The following is a 20,760-nucleotide window of genomic DNA, read 5'->3' on the forward strand; positions in this document are numbered from 1 at the left end:
AGAGAAAAACACACCGATTTGTAATCTGTTTCACGTCCTTGCATTTCACTACAGCTGCATTGTTTGTTGTTTTATGAAGCAGAGGCCGGGATCCGTTTAAACAGCACTGCTTTTCATATGCACGAGCTAGGCGCTAATTAGCACGTGTTTTGTTGATTGGGACTCTTCTCTGTGCTTTGATTAAGAGCTGTGGCATCCGTGAGAATGATAAGTTCCTCCGTGTGGACCAAAGGACCTGTGGATAATTGACAAGGGAAGGGGAGAAGACTGACACATATCACACAAGGGATTCAGGCTCTCCCATTTACTGAAGTGTGTGAGTGTGTGTGTGTGTGTGTGTGTGTGTGTGTGTGTGTGTGTGTGTGTGTGTATTGTGGAAGAGAGCAGGGTGCTCATGCATTTTGTTTTCATTTTATTTTTAAATTATTATTATTATTATTATAGAATTTTTTTGTTTTATTATTAACTGTTTTTGCCACATGCGTATTATAGTTTGTTTTATACTTTTATGTACTTCTGTTTCCATTTCCTTTTCCTATGTAAAATGCCTTAAGAGGCCTTTTTAAAGGTGCTATATAAAAGAAATTTTATTATTATTATTATTATTATTATTATTATTATGTTGAGTCAGTGTGGTTTTATTGTGAGAATTCTCAACATGAAATACATTGCGCTGTGTATTCTTCTTCATGTAGACTCTGTAAAACTTTCACATCAACATGCTTTAACCCTTTAATATTTCCACGCCACTCCGTTTTAACGATGCTTTTGACCTGGAGTGATCTTTTTTTGTTAAAACTCTGAAGTTTGAATGCATGTCTGGATGCACCAAGTGTCCTATATTTAAACATAAATAAAGTCTAACACACAAATGGCAATATTTGGTCATGTCAATAAGCTTGTGTCTGTATGTGTGTTCCATTCATTCCTTCTCAAACCGCAAGAAAAGTCATCTGCCCTTCCTTTGCTGCAAGCTACCTCAGTCTGTCTGACATCTCCGAGCAAATAGAGGGGCCAATACACAAACTCAGACAGTGGCCCCTCACTGCCACTAGGCCCTTTTCTTATGTTTGTGTGACCAAACAAGGCATGGCAAATTTGGCAATGGAATCAGATGATCACCAACCTGTGAAGAGCTCCCCAATCCACATCCACACGGCCTCCCTGGATTAGCTGTCTGTTTGGCTAATAATTTTAATCTGGGGATGTAGAAACAGGGTGGTAGTCTTGGAATAAACATCCGATTGCCTCAACTTCCTTCAAGACTTATCAGTTGATGATGATGAGCCTTATGGTTAAAGTTGATCACCAGAACTGGCTGTCAGACACATAAGTCAAGATGTCCACTTGCCAGACTAGGAATGTTTTACAATGTCCAGGGGAATGTACACATGAAGAACAAGGGTGGTACAGTGACACTCGTGCAACCCGGACAAGAAAGCGAATCCGAGGTTCACTATGTCTAGATAAATATGTTATCAATAATCAGAGACTAGACGGATGCTGAATGCATTTATTTATCAGTAATTGGTTTAGATTGCATGCACCTGCTTGAGTCCTTTCTTAGATGAAGAATATTTTTCATTAGTAAATTATTGTGATATCAGACTATTGGATAGGTATGTTCCAAAATCCCTAAGACTTAAAAGCAGAACTGTGTGTTTATTTATTTGCATAGATTTCGTTTTTATAAGGCCAGCACTTTTATAAGGCCCATGTGAGATACAGGTTTTTAAGAAAACCATTTTTAAGAAAGATTGTGCCAATAGATCACCTTTAAATAATCATATATGTGGTTCAAGTTATGGCTTGTACTATATAGAAACAAATAAATGTTAATGAAGAGTTAGTAACTGGTCACAGGGGGAATTTGAATTCCAGGACATTCAATAACTGAAGGAATCATGGGCCAGTTTTACACTTTGAATTTAAGCATTTTATATACATGTTTGCTTTTATGTCGCCATCTACCCCCCTCCCCATCCCACCCCTGATGTCAGACACACACACACACACACACACCCTCCCTTTCCACCTTTGTCAGCGCGTGAACAGTTGGGGGTCGCGGGTGCATATAAAGTGCGAAGCTCGCTGTCAAAGCCCCAGTGTTTCACTTCCACTCAGTGCTAGAAGGACTAAGAACTTCAGGACTTCTTCGGAGCTAGCCATGGCGTCTGTTCTTGCCTCCTGCTTCCTCTGCGCGCTCGTTCTGGCACTGACAGAAGCCTTTACGCACGACGACATGAAGGACGCCCTGCTGAAAAAACTAGGACTCGACCAGGTGCCTCAGATTCATAAGCGGGACCTGGAGAACCTGGTGGTGCCAGCGCACATTAAGAACAAGTACGTGTCCATGCTGAAGCTTCACCACCAAAGGAGGCGCCGCTCTCTTCCCAGTTTGGCAGGGATTTTACGCGGCATCCCGGGTAACGCAGGTGAGCCTATTATTATTATTATTAATATCATTATTATTGTTGTTGTTAGACCTTTAGAACGATGTGCGCGCAATGTTTTTGGCTATCTTATAGGCATCACTAGGTCGTTAGGTTAATAGGTGTTATATCTTTTAGACATCTCTGGAGAACTGGTGTATTCTGACACGACGCGTCAGCGCGTGGTGTTCGAGATGAACTCAAGGATTCCAGCCAACAGCGAGGTGACCATGGCCGAGCTGAAGCTGTACAAGAAAGCGCCACACAAGCGATCCATGCCCGAGAGGAAGGGGCAGAGGCCTGTGAACAACGCGCGAGTCAGCATTTACTGGGTGGAGGTGCTCGGGAACGGCTCGAACCGCACTTCCCTCGTCGACTCCAGGTACGCCGAGAGCGCACACGCCATGTGTCGCCTTGAATCACTTCCTATCTCTCACTGTCATGCGCTCAAGACGCTCACTGTGCGCTCCTGCCTTCTCTCCAGGTTGATTCCCATCCATGAATCAGGCTGGAAGAGCTTCGATGTCACGCAGGCTGTACATTACTGGTCCAAGAGTGAGCAGAACGCACCCATGCACCTGGAGGTGTGGATCGAGGGCGAGAGACCCGGCAGTTACGCAGCGGAAATGGCCAAGAGCGTTCAGTTTACCACTCAGGAGCCGAGCGACATACTGGGCAAACCCGAGCTCGTCCTCTACACACTTAACCTTGAAGAGTTTGGGTAAGCATGACAACTTGTCTATGTATCTATCTCAAGAAAGTGTGTGTGCTCTTCCAGATTTTTCTTGTCTGAATTATAAACTGAAGTGGGCCTCTGAAAAACAGTGCCAAACTGAACCTTTCCCTGTTAGTGCTATATTTTGGTATATTTGGTATATTTGGTATATTTTGGTATATTTGGTATATTTATATGAAGTGGATATTTTCTGTGCCTTTCACTTGGAAGTGTGGATGTAGTGCGACTTGTCCTTTAGGCTACCTCTTTACACATTCTAGGTAAAAGATACATAAGATAAAGGTAGAAAAGGTTTACAAATATATATATATATATATATATATATATATATATATATATATATATATATATATATACATATCCACAATATATTTCTTATTTTCGAATGCAATTATTGTATATAACATGATTCCATAACCATACATTTAGCCAACAGCATTTATCTTTACGCATTGATTTACTAGAGCTCTTTACTTACATACTTACATATTCATCCATCCATCCATCCATCCATCCAATCATTCATTCATTCATTATTATTATTATTATTGTTATTCTTACTACTATTATTATGGTTATTAATTACTGCTTATCTTTGGTCTAAAACCATGCACGCGTAATGGTCTTTTGATCAGATATTCACTTCCCTCCTTCCTCCAGTTCACACGGTGACTGCGAGCCGAACAGGAGTAAGGAGCTGTGCTGCCGTGAGGAGTACTTCATTAACTTCCGCGCTCTGACCTGGACGCAGTACTGGGTGATCGAGCCCGCGGGTTATCAGGCGTTCCGCTGTGCGGGGGGCTGCAGGCAGCCGCAGCGCGGGCTTTACCCGTACGGCCAGAGGAAGTGCGCGGTGGTGGAGAGCGCCCCGCTGCCCATGATGTACCTGGTGAAAAAGGGCGATTACACCGAAATCGAAGTGGCCGAATTTCCGAACATGATCGTGGAGAAGTGCGGCTGCGCCATGGACAACACTTCCCTTGTGTAACTCCAAACCCCTCTTACAAACAAACACACAGTACTTACAGCTTCTTTTAAGCTTTTTTTCTTCCCTGCTTTCTTTCTTTTTTCTAATGAACATTGTCCTCTGGCCTGGCTGAACTACCTCAAGCACTTTGTATGAAGTTTGTATGTATTTGGTGTAATGAAACGTATTATTATTTTTATTACTATTATTTTTATTATTATTATTGTTATTGCTCATTTTTTTTGCATTGGCAACCGACATGAAACGCTGGAATGAATTGGTAGTTATATTCTGGACTGCGTTTTCACTGTGTTGTGTGTATGTAGTAAACTATTTTTCACTGATGTGTGTGTGTGTGTGAGCTCGTGGTGTTCATTTGGATGCGCAGCTTTGCTTATTGCAGTGTTTGTGTTTGCATGGAGCGCAGACTGCTGGCACACAACTCCATCACAGCTTTGTTTACTCTGATTTGCATACACGACCTGCACTGCGTGCAATGCAGCACTTTATCTGACATCTGAAAAAAAAAAACGTCAAATGTCTTTTAAAACTTGTAAAACTTGTAAAATGTGGATTATGCCTCATGTAAGTGACGTGTAACGTAGGAGTAGAAGTCAGTGCACTCGGGCTACAGGTCGCAGGCTGTGAGTCAGAAGGATTCTCTCCAAGTGTGATGAATTTGCGCATGTAATTAAACTGGAAACGAAGAAGAAGCATGCTGAAAATAGGGGGCAAAAATAGCAAAGCTCCTGCCCTTGAGTGAAGTAGGAAGATTGGCAATACTGTACATAGACAATGATATCAGCTGGCAACTCATTTATCAAATGAAACATGACGTGTATTCCAATTTTTCCTCCAAAACCACTTAATCATGGCTTAAATGACATGGAAAATAGCATGTTAGTTAATATCAGATGTCATATAAGATAAAATCAGGTGCACTATATGCTGCCACAATTTTATAATTTTGCTGCCACAAGGCACACAATTGTATAGAATGTGTCTGTATGCTGTAGCATTACAATTTCCCTTCACTGGAACTAAGAGACTGAAACCTGTTCCAGCATGACGATGCCCCTGTGCACAAAGCGAGCTCCATGAAGACATGGTGTGTGAAGGTTGGAGTGGAAGAACTCGAGTGTCCTGCACAGAGCCCTGACCTCAACCCCACTGAACACCTTTGGGATGAACTGGAACACAGACTGAACCCCAGACCTCCTCACCAACATCAGTGTCTGATCTCACTAATGCTCTTGTAGCTGAATGATCACAAATCCCCACAGCCACGCTCCAACATCTAGTGGAAAGCCTTCCCAGAAGAGTGGAGCTTATTATAACATGTTTGGCCATATAGTGAATATTGGAACAGTTTATCTTAACTGTATGTTACTAAGCCCTTGTGGTGGAACTGCTTGATAGAAGTGGCATGGCTTAATCCATGTGACATCATATAAATGGGCGTGGTCAGCATGAAACTGGAAGTTGATCCTAAAATTTTGGTTTAGGAAAAATTACACATGCTAGTTCATATGCTAATTACAGATTCTATAAGTTAGTTCAAATCAGGCACGTATGTTTATAATTTAATTATTTTTCAAAATGGTACAAAAATGGTAGAGCATGGTACAGGTTAACTGGAACAGTCTAAAACGAATGCATGAAACACCCCACAACTATGGTTAAACGACACACTGATGGACTTTATGCGCATTACATTTTAAAAACCACACAAGACTGAAACTAGCCCAAAAACCTCAGCCACTGGAAAACAGACATGTTTTTCTCAGCCTTTGTTTGGGATGTTGTGACATTATCAAATCCATAATCCCCTTTTCCCTCTCTCAATCTTATCTTCTATCCTACAAAAGAAATGCTTCGGTACATCATAGACACACTGTCTGCTCTTACACTATGCCAAATGTATTACATTTAATTCCAGTCATTTGCTATAAAACAATATCTTGGTGGCTGTAGAATATTTTTAAAGTAGTCGAATTTGGCTAAAAAAACTACAACCCTGTAACGAACTGTCCTGTCCGCTGCTCCTCCCCCGAGCATGGGGCAGAGTGATTCCTGTCCCAATGGGCCATATCATTTTAGAGATTGATACTGATATTTAATTTATAATCTTGTTTTATGCTGCTACTGCAAGAAAGAAATTATTTGTAAAAGCTTATAGTGGTGGTGATTTTAGTTAGTCTGTTCATACTGACCTTTAGGGGAAAAATGGTTATGAATTTGCAAATTATTGACAATTTTCTAAACTCTGTTATAGTTGTTATTGCTGCAAGAAATGACATTACATATTACATTATATATTACTTAGAACGACATGTTTTTATGTAGTTTTGTCATTTGTTCTTGGTGTTCTGTGTTCATATAATATCAAAATATGTTGAATCATTGTAAACATATATCATACAAACACAACTAAAAAAAGATAACGTCTTCATGAGCTCTGCAGCATCAAGCAAGTGCAATACATTTTAATAGGTGATTTTTCTGCGTGTGTTACTCTGCATGTGTGGCATAAAGAGCAATCATCTACCTGTTATTACTTAAAAATTTGCAAGCTAACCTCAAAGGCATATCAGGAATGAATGCATGATGGTTTAACATTGATTTTCTTGATATACATGTAAGTTTACAGCATTTTGTGTGATGTTACAGTTGACAAGATAAAATAATCCTTTATTCATCCCCAATGGGGAAATTTGCAATGTTACAATTGTGCCACTTTGCCATAATTGTTCGTAATCACTGATGATATCAGTAAACTGGTACATTCAAGAAGTAAACATATGCATCGAGGCCGTCATGGAGTCATCGCCTCTCGCCAGCATTCACAACAGCCAACATCAAGCCCTCCACCAGCTGCACGCTGAGCTTTAGCAAGGCTTCCAGGCTCTACCGCAGGCATAGACAGAAGATCGGCAAGTGCTTCAGAGCTTGGTTCAGCCCACCCGTACTCCAGCAGCAGTCACAGTGGGGCTCCACATCACACTCATGAAGATGGGGCTCCCACATTCACTGTATGGCAGCCACATGGGGCCAGAAACACAGTGGGCTTTCCGTCTGTTACCCCTACTATCGAGGGAAAGCCAGGAGTGAAAGGAGTGGAACCTGATGTGGTCTTCTGCTGTTGTAGCTCATCCACCTCAAGGTTTGATGCGTTGTGTGTTCTGAGATGCTTTTCTGCTCACTGTGGTTATAAAGAGTGATTATTTGAGTTACTTCAGACTTCCAGTCAGCTCAGACCAGTCTGCTCATTCTCCTCTGATCTCTCTCATCTACAAGGTGTTTCAGCCTGCAGACCCTCTGCTCACAGGATGTTTTTTGTTTTTCGCACCATTCTGTGTAAACTCTAGACTGTTGTGTGTGAAAATCTCAGGAGATCAGCAGTTTGTGAAATACTCAAACCAGCCCATCTGAGACCAACAACCATGCCATGATTAAAGTCAGAGAGATCACACTTTTCCCCCATTCTGATGTTTGATGTGAACATTAACTGAAGCTCTCGACCTGCATCTGCATGATCTTATGCATTGTGCTGCTGCTACATGATTGGCTGATTAGATAACTGCATAAATATATACATTTGTACAGGTACATTTGTAAACGTACAGGTGCTCCTATTAAAGTAGACAGTGAGTGTACATGACTAGCTTTCTTTTTGCAGCATGCAGTAATAAAAGGGTTCTCAAATGGTTTTTGGCCAACGACCCCAAATTTAGGACTGTAACAGCAAGTCACTAAAAACCAAAAGACTATTCCTTGCACAGGCTTACCAGGCTGGTAGGAAAGGTGAGCATGCATGTCTTGATACAAAAAAGTCAGTTGTTTGAAAGGGCACATCTCTTTCTGCCGTCACATTTAGCGTCAAACGATACATAAGGAATAAATTACGAGAGGGCGTGGTGTTGTAGGAAAACAGGCTGGCTGCGAGCAGCTCTGTTCACACATTTGCCTGTGTACAACTGGGGGATAAAAAAAGCCAATCAAACTGAAAACACTGACCTTACATTCAAAAGAAACCGCAGAATACTGGTCTCCTAACCTTATGCAAATACCATAGTGAAAATGTGGTGCAGAACGTGACGTGCAGATCAGTCTAGTGAACGTTTGCGATGCTGCAGGTTGTGTAGTTCATCGTTTAGAAGGGTAAGAGTGGTGAAGTAAGGCAAACAGCACCAGCGGAAACCGTTTCATATGTTTATTACAGTCTTAAACGCCATGGACACCTTTGCAATATCAAACTAGAACAGGTTAACCTTGTAAGATAAATAGCACAATACAAAACTTTATAAGTAAATCAAAGGACACTTTTAATGCATCAAGCCACAATGCCCTAAACCCACTCATGTAACACCACCGCTTAATAGACCTTTGTTATAATCTCGCTGATTCTCAACTCTCATGCTCCTAAGAAGTATATTAATACAGTATTTATATTTTAATTGGAAAAGACCTAATTTAAGGGGGAAAGAAACGCCAGTGTGAAATACCAGTTAGTATGCTCCATGGTAAAACACACAAACTTCAGTATGGTGCAAGTTTCCTAATTACAGTTAATAAAATAGCTGCCAAGATATCGGTGGTCATTTTCCACCACATACCTAGAATTGCACCAGTCCAAGACAAACATTCAAACACAAAAGAACAGGGCTTCTAAGTAACACCAACTACATCTTGGTACTGACTGACAATTAATTGCATTTTTTTTTTGTTTATGATGAATTTCTGAAACCAGCTGCTAAAGAAATAATATTCCAGAGGCTACATATTGGTCATTTACCTTCTACTTTATCATCCTTCCTGTACACACTCAACAAAATAAAATGGTGTAATGCGTCTGCACCTAAATGGACATTCAAGAGTAGAGCTTCACGGTTTATCTATCAGAGTGTAATGACATGCTTGATGTTTCTATAAAGCAGGTAAAACTTTGTTTGACCAGTCAGAAGAAAATAATGAAATGTTTCATACTACTAGAAGCATGTAGACCTATACTACACTTAAGAAGTTGCAGTTTGTGTAAAGAATTGCACAGTTACTACTAAAGTAGCATTGGCTTGGAAAATAAAATGCGTCATTACAGGACTTATAAACAGACCTGATCATATTGGTGCGAGTATGTGATGACAAAAAAAAAACTATGATCTCCAATATGAATAGCATCAGTGCATCTGTATCTTTCAGTTCTGGAGCGGATATAACCAAGTTTAAGAATAAGCTCAGAATTTTTCTTAATGTTTCATATTCTAAAGCCGAGAAGGGCTAAAGAGAAGTGTTATCAACTTCTTCAAAGGCTAGCTCATTTGATATAGCTTATAGAAGTCAATTAAAAAAAATAAAAATAAAAAAAAAAACAATTCAAGTTGTACAAAAGCAAATAACCCATTTATTGTAAACCTATGGAGTTTAACTAGTACATATTGGACTGAAACACAAAATGACAGGAAAAGCAACGAGTTAGGGGTAAAATAGAATGGTTTTCTGATCAATGAATAGGCTTTTTGCTGCTAAATCACTACAACTTCCTTTAATAGCCTCTAAAATGTGACCATCAGATCTGCAAGATCTGATTCTCAAATGCCATGATCCTTACACAAAAACGTACTTGCAAAATAATAATTTACACTTAGTAAAAATGACAATAAAATCCACAACTCTGAAATTCAAAAGCATCCCATGCAGAACAAACAGAACAATGTGGTTCTTGATAATGATATCAAAACATGAGGTCTAAAATAAGAAGAGAGGGGGAATTTTTTTTCTTTCTACAAACAGGTATGGAAAAGGGAACCCCTCACATCTATGGGGGACCTGATGTTGTGATGTGGAATGCATGTCCACGTGTAAATTATCTTAAAACACGTTTTATTTTTTTAAAAGACAGTAAAAGTAGATCGTTGGGGCTCTGTGGCCACAAGAGGGAGTTCTCCACATGCCACCAGTCTTTAATACAAAAGCCCGTTTAGTAATATCCTGGGTGGTACTGCTGACTCCACGGCTTCTGGTTCCAGAACTACGGGGTTAAGAAAAAGGGCTTAATCATAATCATAAGAAAGGAGCTCAACACATCAGTATGTGCTTAACACAAGGTGTATTTTTAAGTTATTCTTTTTGAATTCATTCATTTTCACAATTTTAACAATTCTTCACCAAGGCTCTCACTTAGCAAAGCAGTCTTTACAATCAGTACACTCTTCAGTACTTACCCCCTGCTGCCAGCTCTGATTGAAGGCTTGGGCTTTATTCATGCCAAAGTTTCCGTTCCTGTTGCCAAATCCACCACGGTTCTGCTGGTTTCCTCCACGGCCACGGAATTTCTATTTAAAAAAACAAAAACAAACAAAACATTACTTACGCACATATGTAAGGCATGAAATGATACGGATGTGACACTGGTTTACTTTTTTTTTTTAAAAAAGATAATCTAAAGAAGGATTCTCTGCATGTTAGCCAGACTTGCCTGGTTGAAATTGCCCCTGCTGGGTCCACCACCATGTCCACCTCCACGGTTCATGTTGCCTCTGTGCATTGGCTTTCCACGGTTCATGGCTGCACCTCTGTTTGCGATGCTGCCCATGCCACCTCTGGCAGGAGCTCCTCTAGGCACCATGTTTCTGTTGGGGGGTCCTCCAGCGCCTCGGCCAAAGCTGCCACGGCTTGGGAAGCCGCCTCTGAAGGCAGGAGGTGGCAGAGCGCCTCGGGGCGGCCGACCAAAGCCCCCACGGGGACCAGGCACTAGCAGAAAACAGTTAATCTTCAATCAGTATCCTGTAAGAACATGGTATTCAGACCTTCCTGCAGCCTACAGGTGCAAGGGGACAGTACTGGCTGCAGAACCTAAAGTCCTGGGGGTGGAGTTGGACCTGATCCTTTAACCCAAACCCCTGAGATGATGTACAAACAGAAGACAGACAGACAGACTGTCTCTGGACTTTTATTTCAACTCCTTCGAGGTAGGACGTGGTGGATCAGGTCCGACTTCATCCCCTGGACATTTGGTTCTGCTCTGATGGACACTGAAGTCCAACAGCTCTGCCGCATGAAGATCTTTACTAGAATCCTAACAAGTGTCTCATTTAAACCCAGGAAACCTCATTTATTACATTTGGAAAGCATTTTCCCCCAAACTTATGTGACCAGTGTGGGTCTCATTTCAGTGTTATAAAGAGAATGAATAAACTTTCAGGTTAACATTAATCCTATGGACTATAAGGTAACTTTTGAAGATTTTGCCATAGATTTAATTTTGCAGTATTATACCACCTTAAACATTTTTTACCTCAAATGTTTGGTAAATTGGAACATGGCAAGTTCATCATTCAACAGATCTCTGCTTCGTATACAGACAATCTAGATATCATGTGCTATCGCAACTCCTGCTCTGTTGCTTGGTTTTCCACATTTGTTTCTTTTTTAGGGTTTTAATTTAGGGTTATAATTTCTTACTACATAGAGTTAAAATATCTTCTAGATTATTAAAGACAAGGCGGCTGGAATTATCACAAAGCCACAACTACATTCAATTAAGCGTGTTAAATGTCCAGTGGCCAGGCTGCACATACTCTACAATCTACATTTACAACATGGCGATAAATTTCATCACAGACCAAGAGAAGAAATGTATGCTAGGTGGAAAGTGATGTCCTTACTTCCTCTGAAGTTGCCACGGTTCTGGAAAGCTCCTCTGCCCCCTCGTGGACCCGGGCCACCTCCCCTGTTGAACTGGCCTTTGCCCCCTCGGCTGCGAGCACCGCCTTTCTTGGGTGTGCCTTGGTTAGGCTTCTTCTCTGGAGGCAAGGCACTCTTGCTCTCCTCTTTGTATTGCTCCAAGAGCTTGGTAGCCTCCTCCTTCTGCAGCTCCACATAGGTGACCTCCGAGAAGCAGTCGCCAACTTCTGGCAATGTGTATATACCTGTACAGGAGAGGCATCAAACTCAATTTCAGCTTGGGCCACATCAGCATTTGAAGAGCCGAAAATGAAGGATATTGTGTGTTAACTAGCGCTGGTCACTGTCCTTTTCATTTTAAAACACACCCACATGGTTCAGAGAATGAGGGTGCCGTCTTTGTCTCAACAAATTTAAGTGTCACAGAAGTAGAACGTCTTTACCCTTCCTTCTTAAAAACAAAACAAAAAAACCCACACACACACACACACACAGGTGTAAAAACTGCTACGGTGAGCGATGGAGCGCGCCACCCTGCAGCGGACGGGTGACTACCGGACGCCGTGTAGCCGCGCATTACACAGACTCTTCATGAACAACTGTTATGTTGTTGCACTGCTTAAACAGTTTCATTTGAGCCACCAAACAAACACGAGAACAAGTCATGATCTCCTTATTATAAAGGTATAATACAGTTTTATCTAAGTTAAGATCAAAAGACAGATAGGACCTTAGTGTTATAAGGTCACAACTGTCTCCGTGTACAGTGGTAGGCAGGTATACTGTCAGTGGAAATACACATTTAATACCTTCATGTTCTTTATTGCACTAATTAAAATTATCAGCATATTATGTAAGCGTCAACTGTAGAGCAATGGTCATTATAAATCATCTTCTACCACTGGGAAATACCTGTGTGAAGTGCAGTCATGTTACTGCACTGAAAATACACACTATTTATGTATGTATTTATTTTTATCTCAAAATAGAGACCTGTGATTAGGAGTAAATAAAACTCTTGGACATAGAAACTGTTACAGTTTTTTTTTTCCCCCCCATGAAATCTCTAGTTTCTCTTTTCAATAAATTTTCGACTGCAGTACTCAGAACACTCCTTGTATCTATAAATGACATACGGCTAAAGGAGAGCTCACCCTTCATCTTGAGCACAGCATGCTCAGGAACATCTTTGCCATCAGTTTCAGCTTTCTTTTGAGTCCGTTCCTTGTAGGCCTCATCTGTGGGCAAGACCACAACAGCTTTGCGCTGGAAGCCAGCGAAGAGGCACATCTTCCTCCTCTGGGCAGCAGCAGAAACGTTGGTCTTGCAGGGAGAAAAGCAAGGAGCAGATGAGCGAACTCAGTACTACATCAATAATTTAAAAAACACGCAAACCTCCTCCCATCCATACGGACACAAACTGCCAACGAGCTCTTACCTGATCCAAAATGTAGTTCCTCTTCTTGCGGGCAGCAATCTCGATGAACTTGCCAAGGAAGAGCGGTGCACTCTGGGAGATGGCAGTGAGTTTTGCTGTGTCTTTGTTCTGTCGCTTCAAACTGTTAATCTGTAGATGGAGAGAGATGTTTAGCCATATGCTTTACAGTTGCTTGAAACAAAGATTAAATAAGTTGTAGAAATGCACTTGGCAACAGATGAGAATGCTCACCATCATCTTTTCCACAATGGTGTTGGTTCCCAGGATTGTGTATTTTCCAGGGTTCTCCTCGACATGCTTCATCACCCATGAGGTCTTTCCGGATCCAGGGAGGCCAACCATGACAATGACCTAGATGATCAAGAAGGGAAAAGTATTTATGGGTACATAATAGCAGTCATTTAAAATAAAGAAAAAGTAAAAACCACACAACACGAGACTTGCTGGGCTGCTGAAGTTACCTCACAGTCTTTCTTGGTATCGGGCCCCTTGGGTCCACGCACGCGTTCATCCACGGGGATCTGCTGAAGGAAGGTGAAGCCCTCTGGCTGAGGAAAATACGGCGTCTCCTTCTGCCCGAAGTTGAATTCCACAGCGCAGTTGTGGCAGAGGACATGTGGGAAGAGCGCACGTCCAGCCAGAGTCTCCTTACCGACTTTGAACGCCACACCGAGATCCTTCCCGTTCTTGGAATAGGAAATTTCAACTTCATCCCCATCAAAATTCTGTGTTTTAAAGACATAGACACATTAAAAAAAAGGCGTAGACAAGAAGACCAAGTGCCTACTCGTATTCTACTGAAATACAGGGTACAATTCTTACAATTAAGCAGCCAACAACATCGTTTTCATCAAAAGCCTCGCCGTAGTCTTCAGTCACGCAATTTGCTGTCTTCTTCCCCTTGACTGCGAAAGAATAAGAACACTCCTCCTCTCCTAGTGAGAATCAAAGGCATATAAATCACACATTAATGTGGAGTAATACACCGGGGAAAGCGCAGGATGCATCTGTTCCTTTCATGGCACACAAACCTAAACACTAGGCTTGGCATGACGAACAGTATGGGAATCGCCAACGAATTACTGCGATTTAAATGTCTGGTGTCTGCAGCTTCAAGATCGACAGAAACAGAAAAAAAGTGTGTTATATCCAGTGTAATGTGTTTCCTTTTCACCTATTTTATCATCCTATAAGAAGCTTAATAACCTGCTGTCTGACTATGAAAACATCTTTTTCTGATGAATCTTAGTTTCCCTTAAAACTGTGAAAGTCTTCACTCGCAAAACCTGAACAGAGGATTAAACTGAGAAAATGAAAAATGAAACGTTGTTTATCAGGACGACTTTGTTATACAAGAGTTGAATAATTAATCTCCGATGCTCTTCACCACAGAGCACGTGTGTAGTTTATATAATTTTATTTCAATTTTATAATGAGCTTAGTTACAGCTAATAACTTTAGGTTTATTTAGTCTTGACTTCACTGCAGCATTCCTCACCTTCTTAACAAGTAATTATATTTATATGTATTTTTAAAAAAAAAAATAAATAAATAAAACGCTAGAGACATTAGAGATCGCAGCTGCAGCAGTCTTGTAAGCAGCTCATGGCGTTTTCCCCCGCTGTAATGACGCGCTGTGGTCATGACGTGTTGCACGTGTCTGTCTACAGCATTATGGTCAGTGCACTTACCGAGCAGCAAACTGCCATTCGCCAGGGACCAGCCAATCTGCACATCATGGACATCCATGTTCTTACTCTTCACATGCTTCACAGGGATCTTCTCAATAATCTGCAGGTTTATTTTATCACAAGTCATTCAGACGCCCGATTTACTCTACACGCAGAGATAAAACGCACGCAGTGTATGAAGGGCCGCGATTCTCACCTTCATTTCGATGCAGACTTTTCCTTTGCTCACGCCGTAGGAAGCTCGGCCACCGGCCCAAAGGTAGGCAAAGCTCTCCATCGTGAGTGAAGTGGCGCTGTAGCGGTCTCGTGACACTTTGAAGTGCAGGTCACAGTTGTCTACGCAAACAAAGAGATACGAGGGTCACGGACACGCACACAACTCTACACACACGTGTCGGATGCACGTTATCACACAGAGAAGCATAACTCACATGGGTCCAGACACACCAGAGTATCATCAAACTCCTCGTCCTCTTCCTCCAGAGGTGGCAGGGGAGATTTGGCCCTGAAACAGACGAGGCAGAGCCATTAAACCCAGAAGACAAAGGGCTAACGAGCCCTGACTGGAGCACACTGGCACAACAATCCAGAGTAAAGGACTGCCTCTGCCGCAGCAGTGAGATTTAAATAAAAACACGGACATCATTATGGCGGGACATAAGACTTAGCTTGGTTTTGCACAGGAAGTGTCTTTAAGGTCTAATCAGACAGCATGGGTCCTAAGAAAAAGCTGTTGGGCTTTGTTGTTACAGAAACTAATAATAAAATAGATAAAGACTCGTCACTGATCAGAGGAGACATGATTTTCAAGGTGTTTAAATTATTAAAAAGCCCTCCAGTATATTCATATCCCCAAGCTGTGTCTCATGTAGGTCATGATGAGCCAAATACTTACACAGGAATGGACTCCTACAGAAGGTAGGTCTGAAACTAGTCGATTTTAAGAAATAAACATTTCATGGGAAGAAAAAGTGTTCAATTCTAATGTGCCATAAAAGGAAATATAATACTCACCTGCTTAACAAGCAAGAAATAAAAACGTACTGTCTTACCTTCACTCACTCACACAAACGCACTCAAAGTAAAAACGAAACCAGTACCAAGAAATACAAAGACAAGGAACGCAATACAAACTGGACGTCCAGAGAAACAATAAAAAAAAAAAAAAAAAAAAAAAAAAAAAACTTGAATAAATAATCCTGGAAGAGAACATTAAGTCAGAGAACAGCTAAATGTGCAATGCATGCAAGCCACGAAGAATGAACGCTGGAACTTTGCCACAACGACCCCATCGTGCTCGTTATCTCCTGCATGTGGTTCATTACCGGAACACCTCAATCGCCACAAGGCATGCGTTCGGCTACATGACACGCTGAGATCTGGACATAACGCCCCTCATCCCTTAGCCCTGTGAGCCAAAGGAGTGCTTTCACAAACCATATGTGCGTATAACAATGTCCCTGCCAAACAGTATGAGGAACAATGACATGGTTTTAAAACTTAAATCCAAATAAATATAGAGATTCTGCAGTCTTCTCAGACATTTTACACAAAAGCACTGCAAGGTAAGGTTTTTTTTTTTTTAAAGAATAACCCTCAAATGATTTATATTTTATTAAAGAGGGTGTTTTTTTATATTATATTATATTATAGGTAAGGCATTGGCTTTTAAAGCCAATACATATTAAAAGTGGCACTTCGGGGATAATGAAGGCCATTACTCCCATCCTTACCGGCTGTATTTGCTTTCTTCAATAAATTCAAAGTAGCCCCTTCCATGTTCCTCTCGGCGTCTCTTAACACCCTTCTTATTCTTCTGATCAGCACTGATGTCTTTGTCCGCATCTCCTTTGAAAATAAAACAAACAGTGATGAAATGCTCAGGCGTGTTGGACCCTGGTTAAGGGTGGCCCACACATCCAGGAGCTCTCAGAGGCCTCCTTCCCACACGCTTACTCAAGTATTCAGTTGACCACCTCTGATGAGTTTAAAAAAAAGAAAAGAAAAAAAAGTGTATTCATGCTCTAGATATATAAATATATCAGGGTGAGAAGCCCATTCTGGTGGAAATGGACCAGAAGCTTAACATTACATTTCAAATAATATGAGCAATGAGGAACAATAATGTTTTATATTTACACTCAGTCCTTTGTGCCCCCCTCCCACACAAAATAAAGGGAGAATAAACGTGTGTGTGTGTGTGTGTGTGTATAAATACACCTGGAAAGGGTTTAACTTCATGACCAGTTACTTACATGCTGATCATTTTTCCAGCACTGACGCGGTACGTGACGTGACCTCGGTTAGCTTCAGGGCTAATCTGATTAGTCAACATGTACACCCACATTACACACATATACTGTTAAATTTATTTATATTTATATTTCTATAGAGAGAAAAAGAGCTAACAAGCTGCAGTCCTGCACCAGAACCGAAAAACATATCCGTGTTTAAAACCTCTAAAGTCGGCTAAGACTAACAAATTAGCAAATGATGCTAGACAAAAAAACAGCTTCCTCACCAGCAGAGGCGCCGTGTATCTATCAGTTATAATCTCTAGTGACCGAAGAAAATCTTTTTAAAATGATAAAAATAAAAAAACCAGCCGTACAAGAACGTTCATTAATTGCCTGGACAATAGCAGGAGCTCCCTGGAGGCCCCATGAGCTCTCTCTCTCTCTCTCCGCTCATTGTCCCAGCAGCAGCAGCAGCAGCGCGGCGCTAGTGACTCGCACAGACTCTCTCCGTCTCCAGGATACCCGGATAGGCTAAGCTAGGCTAGGCTAAGCTAATTAGCTCGCTGGCTAACGGGGTAAAGAGTGCACCGGGATTCCGGGCCGAACCTGCACAATAAGCGCAAGAAAGAAACTCTCCTGATAAAATAAACAGGACACCAATAAGCTAAAGATTTCACGAACCCGCCGAGAAGCCGCCCTTGCTGCGCTACACTAAGCGCTTTATCCACCGCGCGAGCGACAAAAGCCGCTAAACGGGCCACAGCGTGAAGGCTCGCGCTTTAACCCCCTGCAGCGGAACTCACCCTCAGCCGCCTGCGACTCGCGCTCACCGTCTTCTTCCTCGATTTTATCGGCGGCGTCGTCTTCCTCCTCCTCCTCCTCTTCTTCCTCTTCGTCCTCCTCGAACGCTTTGTCTATCTCAATCCCGGCGTCTCCATCTTCCTCCTCCTGCTCCTGCTCCTCCTCCTCGTCGGCCATTTCGTCGTCCTGCCCAATGTCCTCCTCGCAGTTGCCCTGCTCGCTCTCCGGCGCGCCGCCGCCGCCGCCTCCATTTTCCTCCTCGGCCTCCATGTTCTCTCCCGCGGGCTCTTCGTCCTCCTCCAGCTCTTCGCCCATGAACTCTTGCTCGAGCTCAGCGCCATGCCCCTCGGCGCCATTTTCCTCCTCTTCATCTTCCGCCTCGAGCGCGGCGTCTCCGGCCCGGGCCTCGGCGTCGAGCGCGGCCTGCAGCCGGTCCATGAGCTCGGCCTTCAGGCCCTTATCCGAGAGCTGCCGCTTCTTCAGCTCATCCTTCAGCTCGTTCACCTTCAGCTTCTTCACGTTAATCGTGCTCATGTTTGCTCTTGCTTTACAAGTAGAAATTACTGGTCTGGTTCGGATGTAAAATGTTTCTGTCGCGCCTCAGGACAACAATGAGCCGCCTGCTTCAGACTCCACAGCGCCGAGCCGCGTTGATCCCCGACCGCGCCGACGCTCGTAAAATCCGCTCCCGCTTCGGCAGCGCTGGGCGGAGCCAAGCCGCAGGACACGCCCCCACGGTGACGTCACCTCCCGCCTCGAGGCCTGACTATACCGGTTGCTGTGGCTCGCGCGCGCATGCAAATAGAGAAAACAATTTGTTTTTATTCATATGTGAGTTTTTACTGTTTCCTCCTGAGCCTGAGATAAATCTAACTAAACTAATACACATCCATGTCGAAATTTCTACTGCTGATGTTATATTTGCTTTGAGATTTATTTTGGCTTGCAGTCTCTTATTTATTTATTTATTTATTTATTTATTTCCTTTTGGTTTTGTATCCTTATTTCACCTGTTCATCATCTGAGCACTATGCCTTATAGTCCTATTGTATGTTGTGTTGCCTATTTTTGCTGTGTGTATTTAAGACACGAATGATACATAAAAAAATTAGATATCTATATCTATATATCTATATATTTTACAGTCATGGGAAAAAGAAAGTACACCCTTCTTCAATTCTTTGTTTTTATTTATCAGGGACTAAATAACAATCCTCACCAACGTCTATAAATAAACAAATAAGCTCAGGTGACAACAAAAAGACACAACAGATTTCAATATAATAGTCATTTTTTCCCAAAAAGAAACCAGGCAGGAAAAATAAGTACACACTTATTACCTCAACAAATATTCAGAGAGTAATTAGCAAGCAGGTGTTACTAATGAAATGCACAAGATTTTGGGTTATAAGGCCATCTCCAAACAATTTGAAATTCACCATTCTACAGTGAGAAGGACTGTTCACAAAAAAGCCTTCAAGACAGTTGCCAATCTTCCGAGGAGCGGGCGTCCCTGCAAATTCAGTCCAAGACCAGACTGTTTAATGCTCAGAAAACCCCAAGAGCTACATCATGTGACCTACAGACCTCTGTAAGCACATTAAATATTTACGTTCATGACAGCACAATCAGAAAAAGACTGAACAAGTATGGCTTTCATGGAAGGGTGGTGAGGAAAAAGCTCCTTCTCACCAAAAATAATATGGAGCATAGCTTAGGTTTTCAAAATTGCATCTGAACAAACCACAAAAGTTCTGGAGCAATATCCTTTGGACTGATGAGCCCAAGGTGGAGATGTTTGGTGAAAACCAAACACAGCGTATCACCACAAACACCTCATACCAGCTGTCAAGCATGGTGGTGGAGGGGTGATGATTTGGGCTTGTTCTGCAGCCACAGGACCTGGGAAACCTGCAGTCATTGAGACAACGATGAACTCCACTTTATACCAGAATATTATTGAGACAAATGTGAGGCCATCTGTCCAGCAGCTTAAGCTGGGCCGAAATTGGGTCATGCAACAGGACGATGATCCCAAACACACCAGCAAGTCAACATCTGAATGGCTAAAGAAAAAAAAATCAAGGTGTTGGAATGGCCAAGTCAAAGACCTCAACCCCAATGAGATGATGTGGAGGGATCTTATAAGAGCTGTGCATAAATGAATGCTCTCAAACATCAATGAACTGAAGTGATACTGTAAAGAAGAGTGGGCCAAAATTTCTCCAAAACGAGGTGAGAGACTGATAAACTCCTGCAGAAAATGTTTACTTCAAGTTATTGTTGCTAAAAGTGGTTATACATGCAATTTTTTTTTTTTACTTATTGCTTCAGGCATCAAAAGTCAGCAGTAGCAAGGTCTGAGATAGTGGAGACAAACAGTGGCTTACTAGCTAGATACGGCTTAGCTAGCCACAAAAATTAATGTTAGCTCACTATTTTACAACGGCTCTTTAGCTATTTATTTAGAAGTACATGTACAACTGTGCTTGACTCTTAATTTTAGCATAAATCTGTGAAGAAATGCACTGTGAATGTCCAGTGTGCCAAACAATCCAACAGAAAAACTGAACCATAGAGAACCGGTTTCCTTCAGCATGGGCTGAGATTAATGCACATGTCTGTGATTGTAATTTAATTGGCTACATTTTACAAGGATTATGGTAGATTTTGCTAGAAATTTTGTATTACGTAATATGCCAAATGTAAAGTTTAATCACCTTTCTTAAGTGTGTTTTTTTACTGTAGTGAATTAGGGCACTGGTGTGGATTTTA

At 41.9% G+C, this 20,760-nt stretch overlaps 2 protein-coding genes across 3 annotated transcripts; one reads left to right on the top strand and one right to left on the bottom strand.

The window, feature by feature from the left end:
• The first annotated feature begins 2,095 nt into the window (after positions 1-2,095).
• Positions 2,096-4,563, top strand: lft1 (lefty1). Its single transcript, XM_026947002.3, has 4 exons — positions 2,096-2,435; positions 2,571-2,814; positions 2,917-3,153; positions 3,829-4,563. The coding sequence occupies exons 1-4, from the start codon at positions 2,168-2,170 to the stop codon at positions 4,154-4,156; spliced, it is 1,077 nt and encodes a 358-aa protein (XP_026802803.1). The 5' UTR covers positions 2,096-2,167; the 3' UTR covers positions 4,157-4,563.
• A 4,950-nt stretch (positions 4,564-9,513) lies between these two features.
• hnrnpub (heterogeneous nuclear ribonucleoprotein Ub) lies at positions 9,514-18,685 on the bottom strand. Of its 2 annotated transcripts, none has more exons than XM_026946894.3 (14): positions 18,015-18,685; positions 16,681-16,795; positions 15,379-15,452; positions 15,144-15,283; positions 14,948-15,047; positions 14,079-14,191; positions 13,718-13,981; positions 13,488-13,607; positions 13,257-13,385; positions 12,973-13,141; positions 11,800-12,063; positions 10,611-10,885; positions 10,357-10,467; positions 9,514-10,163 (listed from the first exon to the last, which is right to left on the bottom strand). In XM_026946894.3, exons 1-14 carry the CDS (start codon positions 18,517-18,519, stop codon positions 10,113-10,115), a joined length of 2,430 nt encoding a protein of 809 aa, XP_026802695.2. In that variant the 5' UTR covers positions 18,520-18,685; the 3' UTR covers positions 9,514-10,112. The 2 variants fall into 2 exon arrangements, with proteins under 2 accessions (XP_026802695.2, XP_026802694.2); XM_026946893.3 differs by having other exon boundaries at positions 17,988-18,684.
• Between the last annotated feature and the right edge of the window lie 2,075 nt (positions 18,686-20,760).

Source organism: Pangasianodon hypophthalmus, chromosome 19 (assembly GCF_027358585.1).
Source record: "Pangasianodon hypophthalmus isolate fPanHyp1 chromosome 19, fPanHyp1.pri, whole genome shotgun sequence".
In the NCBI taxonomy this organism is placed as follows: domain Eukaryota; kingdom Metazoa; phylum Chordata; class Actinopteri; order Siluriformes; family Pangasiidae; genus Pangasianodon; species Pangasianodon hypophthalmus.

What these genes read in the sequence shown, in the direction of transcription:
- hnrnpub (XM_026946893.3), bottom strand. Translation starts at nt 18,519, where the DNA reads ATGAGCACGATTAACGTGAAGAAGCTGAAGGTGAACGAGCTGAAGGAT. An exon ending in CGAGTCGCAGGCGGCTGAGG is followed by an intron (nt 16,796 to 17,987) that starts GTGAGTTCCGCT and finishes TTATTTTCAAAG; the next exon opens with GAGATGCGGACAAAGACATC. An exon ending in GCAGGGGCAATTTCAACCAG is followed by an intron (nt 10,468 to 10,610) that starts GCAAGTCTGGCT and finishes TTTTTTAAATAG; the next exon opens with AAATTCCGTGGCCGTGGAGG.
- lft1 (XM_026947002.3), top strand. Translation starts at nt 2,168, where the DNA reads ATGGCGTCTGTTCTTGCCTCCTGCTTCCTCTGCGCGCTCGTTCTGGCA. An exon ending in ACTTCCCTCGTCGACTCCAG is followed by an intron (nt 2,815 to 2,916) that starts GTACGCCGAGAG and finishes CCTTCTCTCCAG; the next exon opens with GTTGATTCCCATCCATGAAT. An exon ending in CTTAACCTTGAAGAGTTTGG is followed by an intron (nt 3,154 to 3,828) that starts GTAAGCATGACA and finishes TCCTTCCTCCAG; the next exon opens with TTCACACGGTGACTGCGAGC.